At 44.9% G+C, this 14966-nt stretch overlaps 1 protein-coding gene across 2 annotated transcripts in view; it reads left to right on the top strand.

Annotated features, from left to right (window-relative positions):
* The first annotated feature begins 677 nt into the window (after positions 1-677).
* Positions 678-14966, top strand: part of CHSY3 (chondroitin sulfate synthase 3) — a 242047-nt gene continuing 227758 nt past the window's right edge. Inside the window, exons 1-3 of one of the 2 annotated variants that reach the window (XM_045825537.1) lie at positions 678-765; positions 1276-1988; positions 4020-4303. In XM_045825537.1, coding sequence (XP_045681493.1) covers positions 1712-1988; positions 4020-4303 — 561 coding nt within the window. In that variant the 5' untranslated portion in view covers positions 678-765; positions 1276-1711. Of the gene's footprint in view, positions 766-876; positions 1989-4019; positions 4304-14966 lie in introns of those variants that run through there. The other variant, XM_045825529.1, reaches the window with a different exon arrangement.

Below are 14966 nucleotides of genomic sequence, written 5' to 3'. Positions count from 1 at the left end.
GTGGGGAACAGGGAATTTTTATGTTCTTTATGGGGTGGAGCCCGCCCTCCCCATGAAGTCCCCGAGCCTTTTAGGGTTAGGTCTTTCCTATCCTTCCGAGATTGTCTTAGGGGAGATACCGAGTGACCATGGTGCTTCAGTGGAGAGGCGGTGAAGGACGCAGGTGGGGACTGGGGATGCTGTAAGGTTCGGGGGGTTGGGGCGGGGGCGGTGCTGAGATGGGACAGTTGGTTTCCTTAGCAGTGAGCGGGACAAGGAGTCCAGAGAGAAACGCGAAAAGGACCGAAAACGCGGAGAGGAGCGTGGGCCGACCTGGGTGGGGCAGAAACGGGAAGCGTCACGCGGGGGCTTACGGGCTGTGGGCCCGGGGAGGCGAGCCGGGGGAGGCGCGGCGGCTCGCCCGAGGTTCGGGGGCCCGAGCTCCGCCGATGAGGTCAGCGGAGCCGGCGCGCCGGGTGGAGGGCAGCGAGCCCCCGGACGGACGCGGGCGCCGCGGGGCTGGCGGAGGGGCGGGACAGGACGGGAAATGGGACGCAGAGTAGGAGACTCGGGGGAGGGACGAGGGGGCGTCGGCTCTGGAAGCTGGAGGCGGCCCGACCCCGATCGTTTCCTTCCGGAGGGGAGGCCGGCTCCGGACCAGAGCGCGGACGGGGGCGTCCCAGGGCGGAGGACTGGGAGACAACTCGGACGCGCTTCCCACGGCTGGCAGCGGCAGCAGCGCTGGTGGCTCCTCCTCCGGGCCAGTCCGGAGCCCGGCAGCGGCGGGTGAGGGGGGCGGGGGAGCGGGAGGCGGGGAGCGAGGGCGGGGAGTCGGGAAGGAGGGCGGAGGGAGGGACCAGGCGCGCCAGTGACAGGGTGGCAGCCCGGGAGCGGACGCGTTGCTGCCGCTCCACCTCCTCCTGCGGCTCCTCTCCCGACCGCCGCCGCCGCCGGGAGAAGTTTCACTCTAACCCTCGCTCGGAAGCCTCCGACTCGGAGCGGAGTGGGCACCGTGGCCAGCCACTGCTACCCACGGCGGGATCGGCACCGGGAGGGCTCCAAGCCCCAGAAGGCGTGGGCGCCTGGGTGGCGGGCGGCAGCGGGGGCTGGGGGCTCCGGGCTCAGAGGCGCAGGCGGGGCAGGACTGAGCCGGCGGACCCGCGCGGCGCCGTAGCTGCTCCGCTAGCGTCGGCGCCCGGCAGCCGCGATGGCCGTGCGCTCTCGCCGCCCGTGGGTCAGCGTGGCACTGGGGCTGGTGCTGGGCTTCACAGCCGCCTCCTGGCTCATCGCCCCCAGAGTGGCCGAGCTGAGCGAGAGGAAGAGACGCGGCTCCAGCATCTGCTCCTACTACGGCCGCTCCGCCGCTGACCCCGGCGCGCAGCAGCCGCTTCCCCAGCCTCAGCCCCGGCCGCGGCCGGAGCAGTCACCGCCCCCTGTGCGCCCGGAGCTCCAACGGCCTCAGCTGGCTGAGCCCGTAGCTGGGGTAAACAGTTTTCGGAGCAGCCCCTGGCAGCAGCCATCTCCGCTGCAGCAGCGGCGGCGAGGACGCGAGCCCGAAGGCGGGACGGGGCTCCCAGGCAGCCCCACAGCCGAGGGCGAGCCCGAGGAGGAGGACGGGGGTGCGGCTGGCCAACAGAGAGGCGGCCGGCCGAGGAGTAGCCACAACGGCAGCGGGGACGGGGGCGCCGCCGCCCCGAGCTCCCGACCCCGAGATTTCCTGTACGTGGGGGTGATGACCGCGCAGAAGTACCTGGGCAGCCGTGCGCTGGCGGCGCAGCGGACCTGGGCGCGATTCATCCCCGGCCGCGTGGAGTTCTTTTCCAGCCAGCAGCCCCCCAACGCTGGGCTTGGCCAGCCCCCGCCACCCCTGCCTGTCATCGAGCTGCCGGGGGTGGACGACTCCTACCCTCCCCAGAAAAAGTCATTCATGATGATCAAGTACATGCACGACCACTACCTGGACAAGTATGAATGGTTCATGCGTGCCGACGACGATGTCTACATCAAAGGTGACCTCCCAGCCCCTGGTGCCCCGCCTGCCCGCCTCCTTCCTCTGCATCCAACCCGACCCCTGCCCAGCCCTGCTGTGCTTTTCTGCCAGCATGTGCTCCAGGATCCTGCAGCCCCCAGCCCGCCGTCCCCACCCCTCGCAACCCCCGCCACCCCTAGTCCGCTCCGCTCCTCCTCCTTTCCTGCGGTTTGGGCTCTCCTCACACCTGCCGGGTTTTATCCGCCTTCCTCACTCTTGCTTTCTCGTTTCTGCCCAGCGCTTAGCCCTGCTCTTTTTGGGGTGAGAGAGCTGAGGACAGGCACCTTGGGGTCCCACGCAAGGCTGTTCCCACTTTGCCCTACTCCGAAAGACCCGGGTGGTGTCAGGTTCCCAAATCGGTCCAGAGGGGCGTGTCCTCGGAGGAGGAAGGGAAGACAGTGGACGCGGGCGACAGCCTGGCTGGAGATCGCTGTTCTTGCTTTGTTTCCCAATCTTTTTGTTTAAATGGATCTAGGGCAGTTTCGGACCTCGGGAGGTTGAGGAACCATCTTCCCTGCCCTGGACCCTCCCTGTGCGTTTCCTTCCCTCTCGCACACAGCGTCACGCATTGGGAGCGGGAGAGCATCCCTGTCGCCCGGGCGCAGCTCCTTCCAGCTGTTACAGTGCAGCGCCACGCCCCCTCCCCAACCCCCCACCCCCCGCCCCATCACACCTCAGCGAACCCCCCAGGCGATGGGCGTGTTGTCAGATTTGGTGGTGGGAGGGAAGAGACAGGGTCCTTGAATTGTCCAGACCCTACGAGTTCCGAGCTGGCCGGGCCCACACCAGTAAGGGTCCTTCAGTCCATCTTGGTGGCTGCGGTGGTAAGCAGAGGCTGAAGTCCCACAGGCCACGCGCAGCCACAGCAGGAGAAAACTTTGTCAGCTTTTTGAAGAGGCGCGGTCCTTCGCCCTGAGTGTGGGTGGCTCTGGCCAGAGATTTCTGAACTCAGCATAGAGGTGTTCCTGAGAGTGAATCTTTCCAGTCCAGCCTGTTGCAGGGATGGAGAAGGACGCAAGGGAAGTAGAGGCTGTGTGCAGTGGAGGTCTCCCTGTGCGCACCGCGTTTCTTGGACAAACGCGGGCCGTCCCTGCTCAGTTCCTGCCTCCGCACCTGGAGCCTCATTGCTTTCCCCTGACCCAGGCAGGGGTGCCTTCTCCAGGGCTCGAGGAAAAGCAAGCATTTCTCTTAGTGCTGTGAAAGATTGTCCTTTAGAACGTGGAAATGCCATATTCTTTCCATTTCTACTAAGAATGAAAGACGTTTTGCGTTAAGAACCCCATAATAGTCAGCTGAAACGCACTGAGGTCCGAGGGGCGGGGTGGGATGGAGAGAGTGATGCAGGTGCTGCGCTCGTCACAGACGACGGTGGAGACCCTGACTGGGAGTGTGGGAAGGCGGCCGCTCTTCCAACGCGTCATTGGCTAGAATATCAGATGCTGTGGAACTGTGTTAGCTGATTTCAAATAGTTTTTCCTGATGAACTCACAAACTATAAGTAAACCAATTTTATTCCTGAAATTTTTACAAATGTTTTTTCTTAAAAAGTGTTTTCCCAAGTCCAAAGTTAAATTTCAAGGCATGTTAAGGACAAAACACTAAACTAAATCAATTGCCAGTAGAAAAATTATTATTGGACATTAACACTCTGCCGGTCAATGCTAAATATCAATATATAATATATCTGGGAATTTTTATCATTACTTAAAACATGCTAAGAAACCTCTTCTCCTTATCATTATTTTAACTTAAAAAAATCTGATGATTGTAAGACTTTTTAAGGTTTTTCAGTGACCTTGACTACAAGGTTGATACAATTTTATTATGATTTAATTTTAAGTATAAATTAGTATTTTTTTAAATAATAGAATATTCAGAGAGGTTTTTTCCCCTTTTCTATTGTTTAAGACTTGTGGGGAGTTCACACACCCTATTGGAAGTCCCGTCCCTTTGTACAGCTAAGTGATGATGGAATTAGGACCAGGAGTGATTGTTGCCTTTCTCTTTGTAGGTGACAAGTTGGAAGAGTTCCTTAGGTCACTGAATAGCAGCAAGCCCCTCTACCTGGGCCAGACTGGCCTGGGCAATGTTGAAGAACTGGGAAAGCTGGGCCTGGAGCCTGGGGAGAACTTCTGCATGGGGGGCCCTGGCATGATCTTCAGTCGGGAGGTTCTCAGGAGGATGGTGCCGCACATTGGTGAATGCCTGGGAGAGATGTACACGACACATGAAGACGTGGAAGTGGGAAGGTGTGTTCGGCGGTTTGGTGGGACTCAGTGTGTCTGGTCTTACGAGGTAAGAGGAGCTGTGATGAAAACGTTGGCCTCTGACAGGTGCATGCCTCTTCACAGTCTGGGCAGCAACTGATTCCGCGGGTTCTCTCTTTATCTTTGCGTTTGCTTGAGAATGACAGCACAGCTGGTGGTGGACACAGGGTGGTGGTGGGACACACCTTTCTTGTTAGAGCTAAGGCCTGTCTGAGGTTTTCTCATCCCTTCAACCTTAATCCGCAGCCTGGACCGGGAGGGGGGACGTGTCACATCTCTGCAGGATGCTCTCCCCTGTTTTTGCTTTACTGGGGTTCATACACATGTGTATCCATGTCCTGCCTCTCACCAGAGGACTAATTCTCTGGGGCTGTAGCTTTTAGCATTTGGTACTTAGTTATTTGTTGTTGATGTTTTGGTTAGGGATGTAATTGTATTTGTTTTTCCTCAAATAGTTAAAACCTGAAGTTGCTTTGAAGATTTTCATGTGGAAATGTAACATGTATTTCTTTAAAGCACAGGAAAAGTTAACTCATAATGTCACTTATGATTGATTTATTCACAAAATTTTAAAAGAAATGAATGAGCTAGAAAAATAGTAGTTCTGAAGATGTTAAATAACACTTGATATTTTGATTGGGTTCCTGGAGGTTGTTTATGTCTGCCCATACTCCATTTTTTGGACAGTGACTACTATTTAAATGATCTGAGTTATGAACTGTTGTTTAATTGCAGTGAATAGTTTTATGAAATACTCTGAGGTTGTTTTCCTTCAGAAATTGGTTTTTAAGTGAAATACAATTTTTTCAAAAAACAGTTTTCCCGAAAGATAATCTTAGTAAAAATTGATTAAACACTGAAGTACTGCATTGCAGTTTTCTAGCTTGGTTTTCAAGTAGTTGGAGTGTAATATATTTTAGCTGCCCATTGCACACCTTCGCAAATGACAACTCATTTACTTTTCACATTTTCATGTCTCTTGATATAGAGGAAACATTTTATGAAAATATACAGGGGTGAGCAAAAGTAGGTTTACAGTTCTAATACAAATAGTATAATAATTAATAGGTAATACAGAATAAACTCCATGTTTCATGTACTCACCACTGCAAACCTGTTTTTGCCTGCCTGTGCATTGCCCGTGAGGTCCTTATACCTCAAGATCACACAGTCTCATTCAATTTTCACTTAGAAGTTTAATCTCGCCTTGGTGAATTTGGCTTTTGTCTTTTCTGTTTCGTGGTATTGTCACTGTGGGGAAATGTTCTCATATTTATCATAGAAAGTAAAAATTATTTGAGAACTAGTTATTTGGAATATGTAGTATGCAAACTTAAAATTATTGCATACCTCATTCATTTTGATAAGAAAAATTATAATTTTTCTTTTATAAAACTGTTTTACAGCTACCTTTTAGCATACAATTTTATGGAAGCATACTATATTTTTTAAAAAGGTAATTTAGAATAAAATGACTGGAAAAGATTTGTATTTCGCTATTTAGTATATTGGGATGGCCAAAAAGTTCATTTGTTTTTTCCCGTAAGATGGCTCTACAGTGCTTAGTTGTCTTTAACTTCCTTCCAAAGAATTTTGTTCGATTGTATTGTGATAGCTGTTGTATCAGTGTGTTTTAAAAAAGTTTTATCAAAATTGGTGAATTTTTGTGTGTCTATTTTAGTACCAAAGATGGAAGTAAATAATTGACAGTTTTGGCACATTATGCTTTATTCTTTCAAGGAAGGCAAAAATGCAGCTGAAACACAAAAAAGATTTGTGCAGTGTATGGAGAATGTGCTGTGACTGATCGAATGTGTCAAAAATGGCTTGCAAAATTTCATGCTGGAGATTTCTAGCTGGACAATGGTCCACAGCAGGTAGTTCAGTTGAAGTTGATTTTGATCAAATCAAAACATTAATTGAGAACAATCAATGTTGTATCACTCGGGTGATAGCTGATGTACTCAAAATATCCAAATCAATAAAGTTATTGGTATAAATGAAAAAATATGTCTTGTATATTATGGGAAAATACTAAGTAGACTTTTTGGCTAATCCAATAAAACTAACTGGAAGGCAAAAAGGAAAACAAACCAAACTCAATGTAGAAAACACATCCAGTAGACTGTTTACATGTAGATATTATTTTGCTGGCTTAATCCATATGGATGAGTAAAAAAAATTCCACATTTAAACATAAAAATGGAAAAATTATTTTACTTGATACCTTGTTGCCTTAACATCACATACAAAGTTTTAAAAAACCTTTTGTTTGTGTCCCTGTCTTCAAGTTTTCATTGATTCTGCTGTGAAGGTACAGCCCTTATAAGCCAGCCTCCCCATTCGTGTTCCAAGAGAGTCAAGTGTGCTCCAGTGACCTGCATGCTCAAGAATTGATTTCATGTTTTATTTATGACATAGGCACTCTGTGAGAGTTGTGGAAACTTAGAGCTTTTCATAAATTGATGTAAATGAAGAGACAAACAGTAGGGACTTCAGTCTTGCTGGATGGAACTTTATGATCGCCATATTTTTATTGACTTTTCACTGTACCTTTGAATTTTAGACCAACTCTTGTCCTTTTCTGATTTCAGAATCTGTATGAAAAATCATTTCTACATATTTTTAGCAATAGAAAATATTTTCTAAGGGAATACTGTTTCAGAATGTAGACTTCATGTTTTGCTGAGCAATTACATGGAATTTATTTTGTTTTGGAATTAAAATTTTATTATTTAGGAATATAATAAACACTATTAATAAATGTAGTAAAGATAATATACAATTAAATCACATCTAAGCACTTTAATATTAGGGTGTGTTCCGCATTTATGAGACACGAGTAGGCTGGTTGGGCAGAGCCACACTGAGGCTTTCCAGTGTGGATTTCCGGTTGGCGGAAATGGTGTTCATCTTCTCCAGTGCTCACATTACATGGAAAAACTTACCTGCTCCCCCCTGGGCTGGCATCATTAGTAAGGGCGGGATTTCACATCTGCTAATAGAGTAAGGTTTGAAGTTCATCAGTAATTTTATTTCCATCTTTTCTTTAAAAGAACCATCTGTGACAGAACTTTCTTAAATTTTTGAATGTCTTTTACTATATCTCTCACGGAGTGCAGGGTTTTGTTTGGCTTTTCCTCTCAGTAAAGGTTCTTGCAGAGTTGACAGCATTGTTATCTCTGGTTATGGACAGGTTCACATTTTTTTGAGTTTGAATAGATGAAACGGATTCATGATAAAATTGTGTCTTTTAAAAAGTGATGAACAGGCTTGCAGATCTTGTAGGAAGAGAATTGGACAATATATTAAAATATATAGATTATGTAGCTTTTCTGGAATATAAATTGTAGTGTTTATAAAACATAAGAATCTTCTAGTATTCTTGTTTACTGTTTAGTTGAGGTCTACTTTCTCTGTGTTGTATGTACAATTAAGCACAATGGAGAGAAAGGGAGAGAGGGGGAGAGAGAGAGAGAGGAGAATATAAACTTGAATTTGGGTTGAGTCACCACTCTACTATGTATTAGCTTCATTGTCTTTTCTAAGTTACTTCTCTGAGCTTTGTTTAGTTGAACTGAAAGTAGAAATTATAACAATATTGACCTCAGAGATTTTGGAGATCAAGTGAAATGGTGAAATGACCCATGTGAAGCCTTTAATATAGAGTCTGGCATGTAGTAAATTATCAACAGATGTTAACTATTTTTGTTACAAGGCTGAATAGATCATGTATTATATTATATATAACATGGATTCATTGATTCAGCTATATCAAAACAGTCAGCGTACAATCTTTTTTTTCAGTTAAAGAATGAAGTTGAAGGTTTTTTAGCAAAGAAAAAGAAACCAATGTGTTTCAGGAAGAGTGTTTAAAACATGAATTATAAATATTTGCTTCAGTCTTTGAACATCATATTACAGTATTAACTAACAGATCTTAAGAAGACAGTAAGGAAAATATTTAACAAGAGATTATGTAATATATATAATGAATATCAAACAGATCACTCTATCTCCATTAACACATCCTTAGTGTATGGATTTCTAGATTAGTTGCTAAAAAGTAGCCCCTCTTCTGAGTCCCTCCAGACTTGTCAGCAGGGCTTGGGGTCCTCAGTGCCCAGTTCTGCGGTCAGCTCGCAGGGACGCGTCCCTCATGGAGGCCCGCAGCTCCTGGCCAAGTCCCTCCGGTGTCTCAGCAAAAGGTGTGCAGCTTCGGCTCTCCCCGGAGGTCCGGAGGTCTGGGGATATTGGTCTTTCCTGTCAGCCTCATGTTCTGTTTCCTTCTCCGTCAACTCCAGCGACTTTTTCTGTATTTTCTGCCTTTAATGATAAAATAAACAAATCTCAGACATACATGGACAGGGTTCTCGGTAGATTGACGTGCTCATGACAGTCCACCCTGCTGCTCCCGGAGCTCACGGGTGTGCATGCACCCAGGTCACACGTGAGGCCCGGAAGCGGCCGGATCTCCTCTCGGTAGAGAGGCCTTTGGCTGCCGGTAGAGAGGCCTTTGTGAGCCTCACACAGGCCGGCTGGGTGTCTGTGGGCCTGAGACCTCCGCACGGTCGGAACTGAGAGGCTCGCTCCTGCGCCTGCAGGTGCGAACCGCTAGTGTGCAAGGGTGGGGCAGGTGTTCATAATCAGCAGACTTAACGGGCTGCTGTTAAACGCACTGATATCTCCAATTGTGTCAGTAGAATGACTAAATGTTCGTGAGAAGTATTCTCTTCACTCTCTGAGGGTTAAATCTATCGGTCTCTGCTGGTGGCCACGTTCACATCTGTGGTAGAGCTCCATCGTGGCTACTGCTTTCCTAGTTGTCTGCGCTGCAGACCCGCAGCCTGGGAGGCTGCATGTGGCTCAGAAACGCCGTCTGGCAGGCCCGGGGGTGTTTGAAGGGTTTTTGTTTTTGTTTTTTGATGACTTTAGCAGTCTTCAGTCCCCTTCATGGCCTATTGTTGTTCGTGAGGCTCTCCTTGCATGTTTTATGTTAACGTTGATTGTGACTCTTTGCACATTTAATTCCCTTGGATGTTTATTTTAAGTGGTTCAGGTAGCCCTAAACATCTTGATGTTTTGAACTAGATAATCCACATGTTGCAAATTTCTTTAAAATATTCTCTAGAAAATGAAGTGATTTTCCCAGTGAGAATGATGCAATGTGCATTTTAAATAATTTACAGAAGAAATAATTTTTTAAAACTTGGCTGTGAGAATCATATGTCATATTACATAGTTATGTGTTTTTACTATGTAACCAGAAATGTACATAATATACCAGTAGTTCTGTTTTGACTAAATAACTAGAAATATATATGTAATATACTTATATGCTTTTAGTAAATAACTAGCAACTCCCCACTGTTAAAAAATTGTTTATGTGATTCATTTTCAGCCTGTGTCTTAGCAGAATGGGAAGTTCTGGGTTTTTTTTTCATTTTTTTAGTAGGATCACTTATATTCAAGCATTAAAGTAATTTTAACTCTAATGATTCTTTTCCCTATTAGGGAGTTTTGCATTTCATCTATCTAAGAGAGATTTTCAGAATAGTTTGAATTTATCTTTTTAATGTTTGCAGTTAAATGGAGCCACAGAATATGTATCTTTATTTCATCTACTTAAATGTTTCATAGAAAACTTAGCTCCATGTTGATAAATATTTATTTTGAGTTGAAGAAACTCATTTCTTATGACTAAACAGATTTTATTAGATTCCTGAAAGAGTTAAATTCAAAATGTCTTATGTCTAATCTTGGCCCCCTAAAGGCTATAACCACCCTAGAAAATTCCATCATTTCACAAAAGGGTATGTTCTGGAAGTGTTTCCCTGGGCTTGTAATACCAGAGAATTACATCATAAAAATTCGAGTACGTATAAGTTCTTCATAACATAACCATAACATAACCATAACCAAGGTTAAAATATATGTGCCATTCTTACAGGGCTAGTACATATCACTTTAGCTCCTTCCTCATACTTATGGGCTCCCCTCTTCTGCAATGCTAATTTTACTGTGTTATGAACATGGTTTATGCAGAAGGAGTATATTCATATCTATGGGAATGTATCACTCTGGAATTTTTATCTAAAATTCAGTCTTTCAAAACTCTTCCCTTGGTTCTGATTCAGTGTACTTAGTTTTTAACTTGACTAAAGGCAGTGAGCTTCTCACACCTCCTCCCCCCATTCTACTTGTCAGATGAAATCATCCTGCTCGGTTTTAGGAAATTTCTTTTCCACCACACTGTTTCCTTGACTGTACAAAATAAGGCTGCATTCCGAGTTGAAGGAGAAATATGGCATGGTTTTCCCTACCTCATAGCCTCAGCTGGTTCATTTCCACTGTCCACTGATGCCCTGTGCCCTGGATGGTGACTGTGTGAGCTTTCCAAGAAGACGGTTTCCCGCAGTTGTGCAAAATGCTACATCTGCATGATGCTTTTATGCAATATGGAATAAGCTCCAAGATAACATAAATATTCATACTAGTTTATAAACTTTGGATACTCTCCATCTTTGAACATAAGGATTCTAATTTTCTGAAAAGATTCCAAGTCAATTTTCTACTTCCACTTTCTTTGTCTTGGTCTCCAAATGGCTGTTTTGAGAAACATTTATTTCAATCTCTTTTTCTACCTACTGAATTTGTGCTTAACTTCCAAAGGAATCTATCATATAAACATACTTACATTTCACTTTGATTATAGCATGCACTTTTGCACAAAATTATAACTTTTAATAAGGTATTTGAGCTAAACATAAATTTAATTGAAATGAAAAAAATCAGTGTCCTGAGTCATTATTGGACATCAATGAACCATAGGACAACTTGAGTAAACTGAATTACTGAGGAGCTGCAGTTTCTCAGAATTCTGATGTTCTCTCATTTACTGTTGCATTAAACAATTCTCTGGTTAATTGCACATAACTCAGTTTGAGTCATTACGTAACATTTAATGTGACCCTTTTTGTGCAATGATGTTGGACCTTTATGGTACAATAAATATGCTACAAGTTTCTGAATTAACTGAATCAAAATAATATGTGAGAACAATTCAGCAGGCCCTGTTTGGAAGTAATTAATGAAATGGGTGTCTTAATTTTTTGAGATTGCAAAATCTTTACTCACCATTTATAATTTTGAAAGTTATGTTCCTTATGTTCCTGAGGAGCAGAGTCAGGCCCCAAAGAATGCCTTCCAATGTGGCCTTGAGTTAGCAAAGTGGTTTACCTAGCTACTGAGCTGATATTAGAAATATGTTTTCATAACTTAATAATTTTACAAGCATCTTATAAATTATACATAATTGCATGTTTGTTAAATTTATTCTATACATATTTAATTTTAAGGTAAAGCATGTATTAATATATTAAAATATCAACATTTAAAAACGATGATTTATTTATTTATTTTTAGAGAGAGGGGAAGGGAGGGAGAAAGAGAGGGAGAGAAACATCGATGTGTGGTTGTCTCTTGAGCGCCCCCCCCACTGGGGACCTGGCCCTCAACCCAGACATGTGCCCTGAGTGGGAATCAAACTGGTGACCCTTTAGTTCAGAGGCTGGCACTCAATCTACTGAGCCACACCAGCCAGGGCTGAAAGATCAACATTTGATAAAGAAGAAGACATTTTAATAATCCAATGTCCTATTGTTGTATAGAAATGAATTTTCTATGAAATAAGGGCATTTAATATACATGATAAACATCATAAAACATGAAAAAATAGTGTTAAAAATGTTGAAAACAGTGTGCCATAGAATTCAGCCATCTTACATCTTATGTGGCCAGATGATGTCACGTGCTCAAATCTGTTTACTTAGCACTTTCTCTGAGCAGTGAAGGTGCAGGGGTCTTGCTTGTCCTCAAGAGCCTCATGGGAGGAGGGTCTGGCTTCTAACCAGTCTACACTTTCATGACAGATAGAGAACTGGGTTTCTTGTCTTCGCCATCTTTAATTCTTTTTCATTCTAAGTCATGAAATCTCCAGATAAATCCAACAGTGCGTGATACCTGTCTCAGAACTAGAATAAAATGATTCTTACTTCAGTTTTCTTAAATGGGCATTTTCCACTTTGATTTACTGTCTTCTGAAGAGGAGAGCGAGAAAGCCATGTTGAGAGATGTGAGCGCATGTTTATAATATTTGAGGCTGCTGCGTAGCACAGAGCACTGGGATTTTGTTTTTTAATGAAGCCTGGAGTTGGAGCACCTGGCTTCACATCCCAGCTCTGCCGTTCACTCACTGTGTGGCCTCAGGTCCTTCTTCTCTGAGCCCTCGTTTCCTCATCTGTCGAGTGGATGTGGGGACAGCACTTGCGTCAGAGAACTCTTGTGATGATCAGGTGAGCCGAGGTCCACGGCAGCCCCGGGAAGATATCTGGCCATGAGGAGCACTCTGCCCCTGTAGCTGTTTTTGCCGATGCAGAACGGCATACAGCAGTGCCAACCGTCCAGAGCCACGGTGAGGAATAAGGAGGTCATTGTGTTAGAAGCTCTTAGAATAATGCTTGATGCACGATAATTCTGATGTAACTGTTCAGTGATTCTAATATTTCCCAGTTAACAGTGTTCCTACTCCTTTTCCTTCCTTCATGGGAAAGAAATGACATTGATTGGAAAGAGTTTATATCACAGGTGCTTTTTGAAGGACAGGCGGTGGGGGAAAGTGCTGATTGAGAGGTTCTTGACCGTGGCCGTACCACAGAGGCCCCTGGGGCACTTGGAGAAGTCCTGCGGCTGAAACCCGCCTCTGACCCAGAAAATCGGAATCTCTCAGAGGGGAGGCCTGTAGCCTGGTGGCGTCTGGAGCCTTGCTCGTCAGTGATTCTAATGGGGCTGTAGGGCTTAGACCACTGTGTGCATCCTTGTCTTAATTTTCTGTTTGCCAACACCCAATTCACTTTCAACCATTTGTAATAAATTACTTTTTGTTTTATTTTCCTTTTGGTAAAATCATAGTAATCAACACTTTCGCATTTCTTTGTACATCTGTCCCAAAGAGCTGGACACTGGATTGAAGGGAATATAAGGCCATTGTTCACAACCGCAGGATGTTTTCTCATGGTCTGGTTTTCATTTTTGTGTAGTACTCCTTTCTATTTAAGAAAAATTCAAAATGGACTTTAAAACATTCTTAGGAGAAATATATTGTGTATTCATGCAAAGCTTAAGGTTTTATAGCTGTTTTTATGTTACACTGGGGTAATGTGTAGTAATAGAGTTCTTAAAGTGCAGGCATACCTTGGTTTATTGTTCGCTTTATTGTGCCTCACTGATGTGTGTATGTGTGTGTGTGTGTGTGTGTGTGTTTCCAAATCAAAAGCAAGACCCTCCACCAGCAGAAAGATTACAACTCTCCTTGCTGTGATACTCTATTTATTGTGGTGACCGAAACTGCAGTGTCTCCATGATATGCCTATATAGGTGTGTTCATTGACTGAGTGCTTTAACATTGCCTTACCGAGTTGGAACTTGAAAGGAAAAAATGAGTGTTGCAACCATCAAAAAAATTTGATGGTTGCAGAAACCATAACTTATTTAATAGCTGGGTAATTGATTTCAACCAGTCATTGTCATCAAGCATTTTCATGCCCACCACTATAGCCAACTGTTATAATCAAGGGAAGTGCAGGGTACACAGGAGTGTAAGGGAAGAAGTCCCTGAGGAGGACAGGCAAGTGCAATGCTTTCTGCAAACTAGAAGTAATGCATAGGGCACATCGCCATGTGAGTGGGGACACATGAGGGGACAAAGATGGGAGAATAGCATGGTAGCAAGTTGTGTGTTTGGTTCAAGTGTATCTGGAGGCAGGAGAAGTGAGGCTCAAAGGCTGCTAGTAAAATTTGATTATGAAAGGCCTTGTATATCATCTGCAGAGGTTTAGAGTGTACCGTGTAGATCAGTGATTCTTAGAATTCCCGGGGGTGATATAATTGGCTTAGATACAGTTATGATGGGACCCATGAAGAATATGTTAAAAATGTCTCTGGGAGATTCTAACAAATAGTGAAAAAGCAGTTTTATAGGTAATGGGGAGCTTTGAAGTGCTCATCATGGGCGAGCACCATGGTTGGATTCCTGCGTGGTGTCTGTGGCAGGGTTGGAGGCTCTCCTGCCCGGGGATAGGATAGGATAGGATAGGATAACACAGTTAGGGGCTATTTCCCCAGGCCAAATGAGAGACCATCCTGAAAGTCAAAGTAGAAGGAAGGAGGTGAAATTGAGAGCTATCAAGAAGAGAGAATTGACAGAGGTAGGTGATTCATTAGCTCGAGGGGTGGAATGGGGAAAGTGTGAGTTTGACTCCTAGGCTCCGGCCTCAGATGGTATGTCCAGGGACAGGGAATAAAGGGAGAAGGCTGGGTTTGGGAGAATTGGTGTGTTTGAGGCTTGGGCGGAGGAGAAAGGAGTTCTACTTTGGATATACTGAGTCTCATTCATTATTCATTTATTCAACAAACATTTATGGAGCATCAAGGCAAAAGTCCCTGCTTTATTTTCAAGAGGGCAGACAATTTTCTGTTGTCTTATTTAAAGACGAAAGAGAAGCAGGGGAGAAGCTAAGGAGTGCCAGATGGTGTGCAGTTTGAAATGGGGTGTTCGGTGGGCCTTACTGAGAAGATGGCACTGAGTCACATAGATATATGAGGGGGAAGCTTTCTGGCCTAAAAACAGGAGG

Source organism: Phyllostomus hastatus, unplaced genomic scaffold (assembly GCF_019186645.2).
Source record: "Phyllostomus hastatus isolate PE091 unplaced genomic scaffold, TTU_PhHast_1.1 phas_contig_150, whole genome shotgun sequence".
Taxonomy (NCBI): Eukaryota; Metazoa; Chordata; class Mammalia; order Chiroptera; family Phyllostomidae; genus Phyllostomus; species Phyllostomus hastatus.
This window is presented reverse-complemented; position numbering and strand designations above follow the sequence as displayed.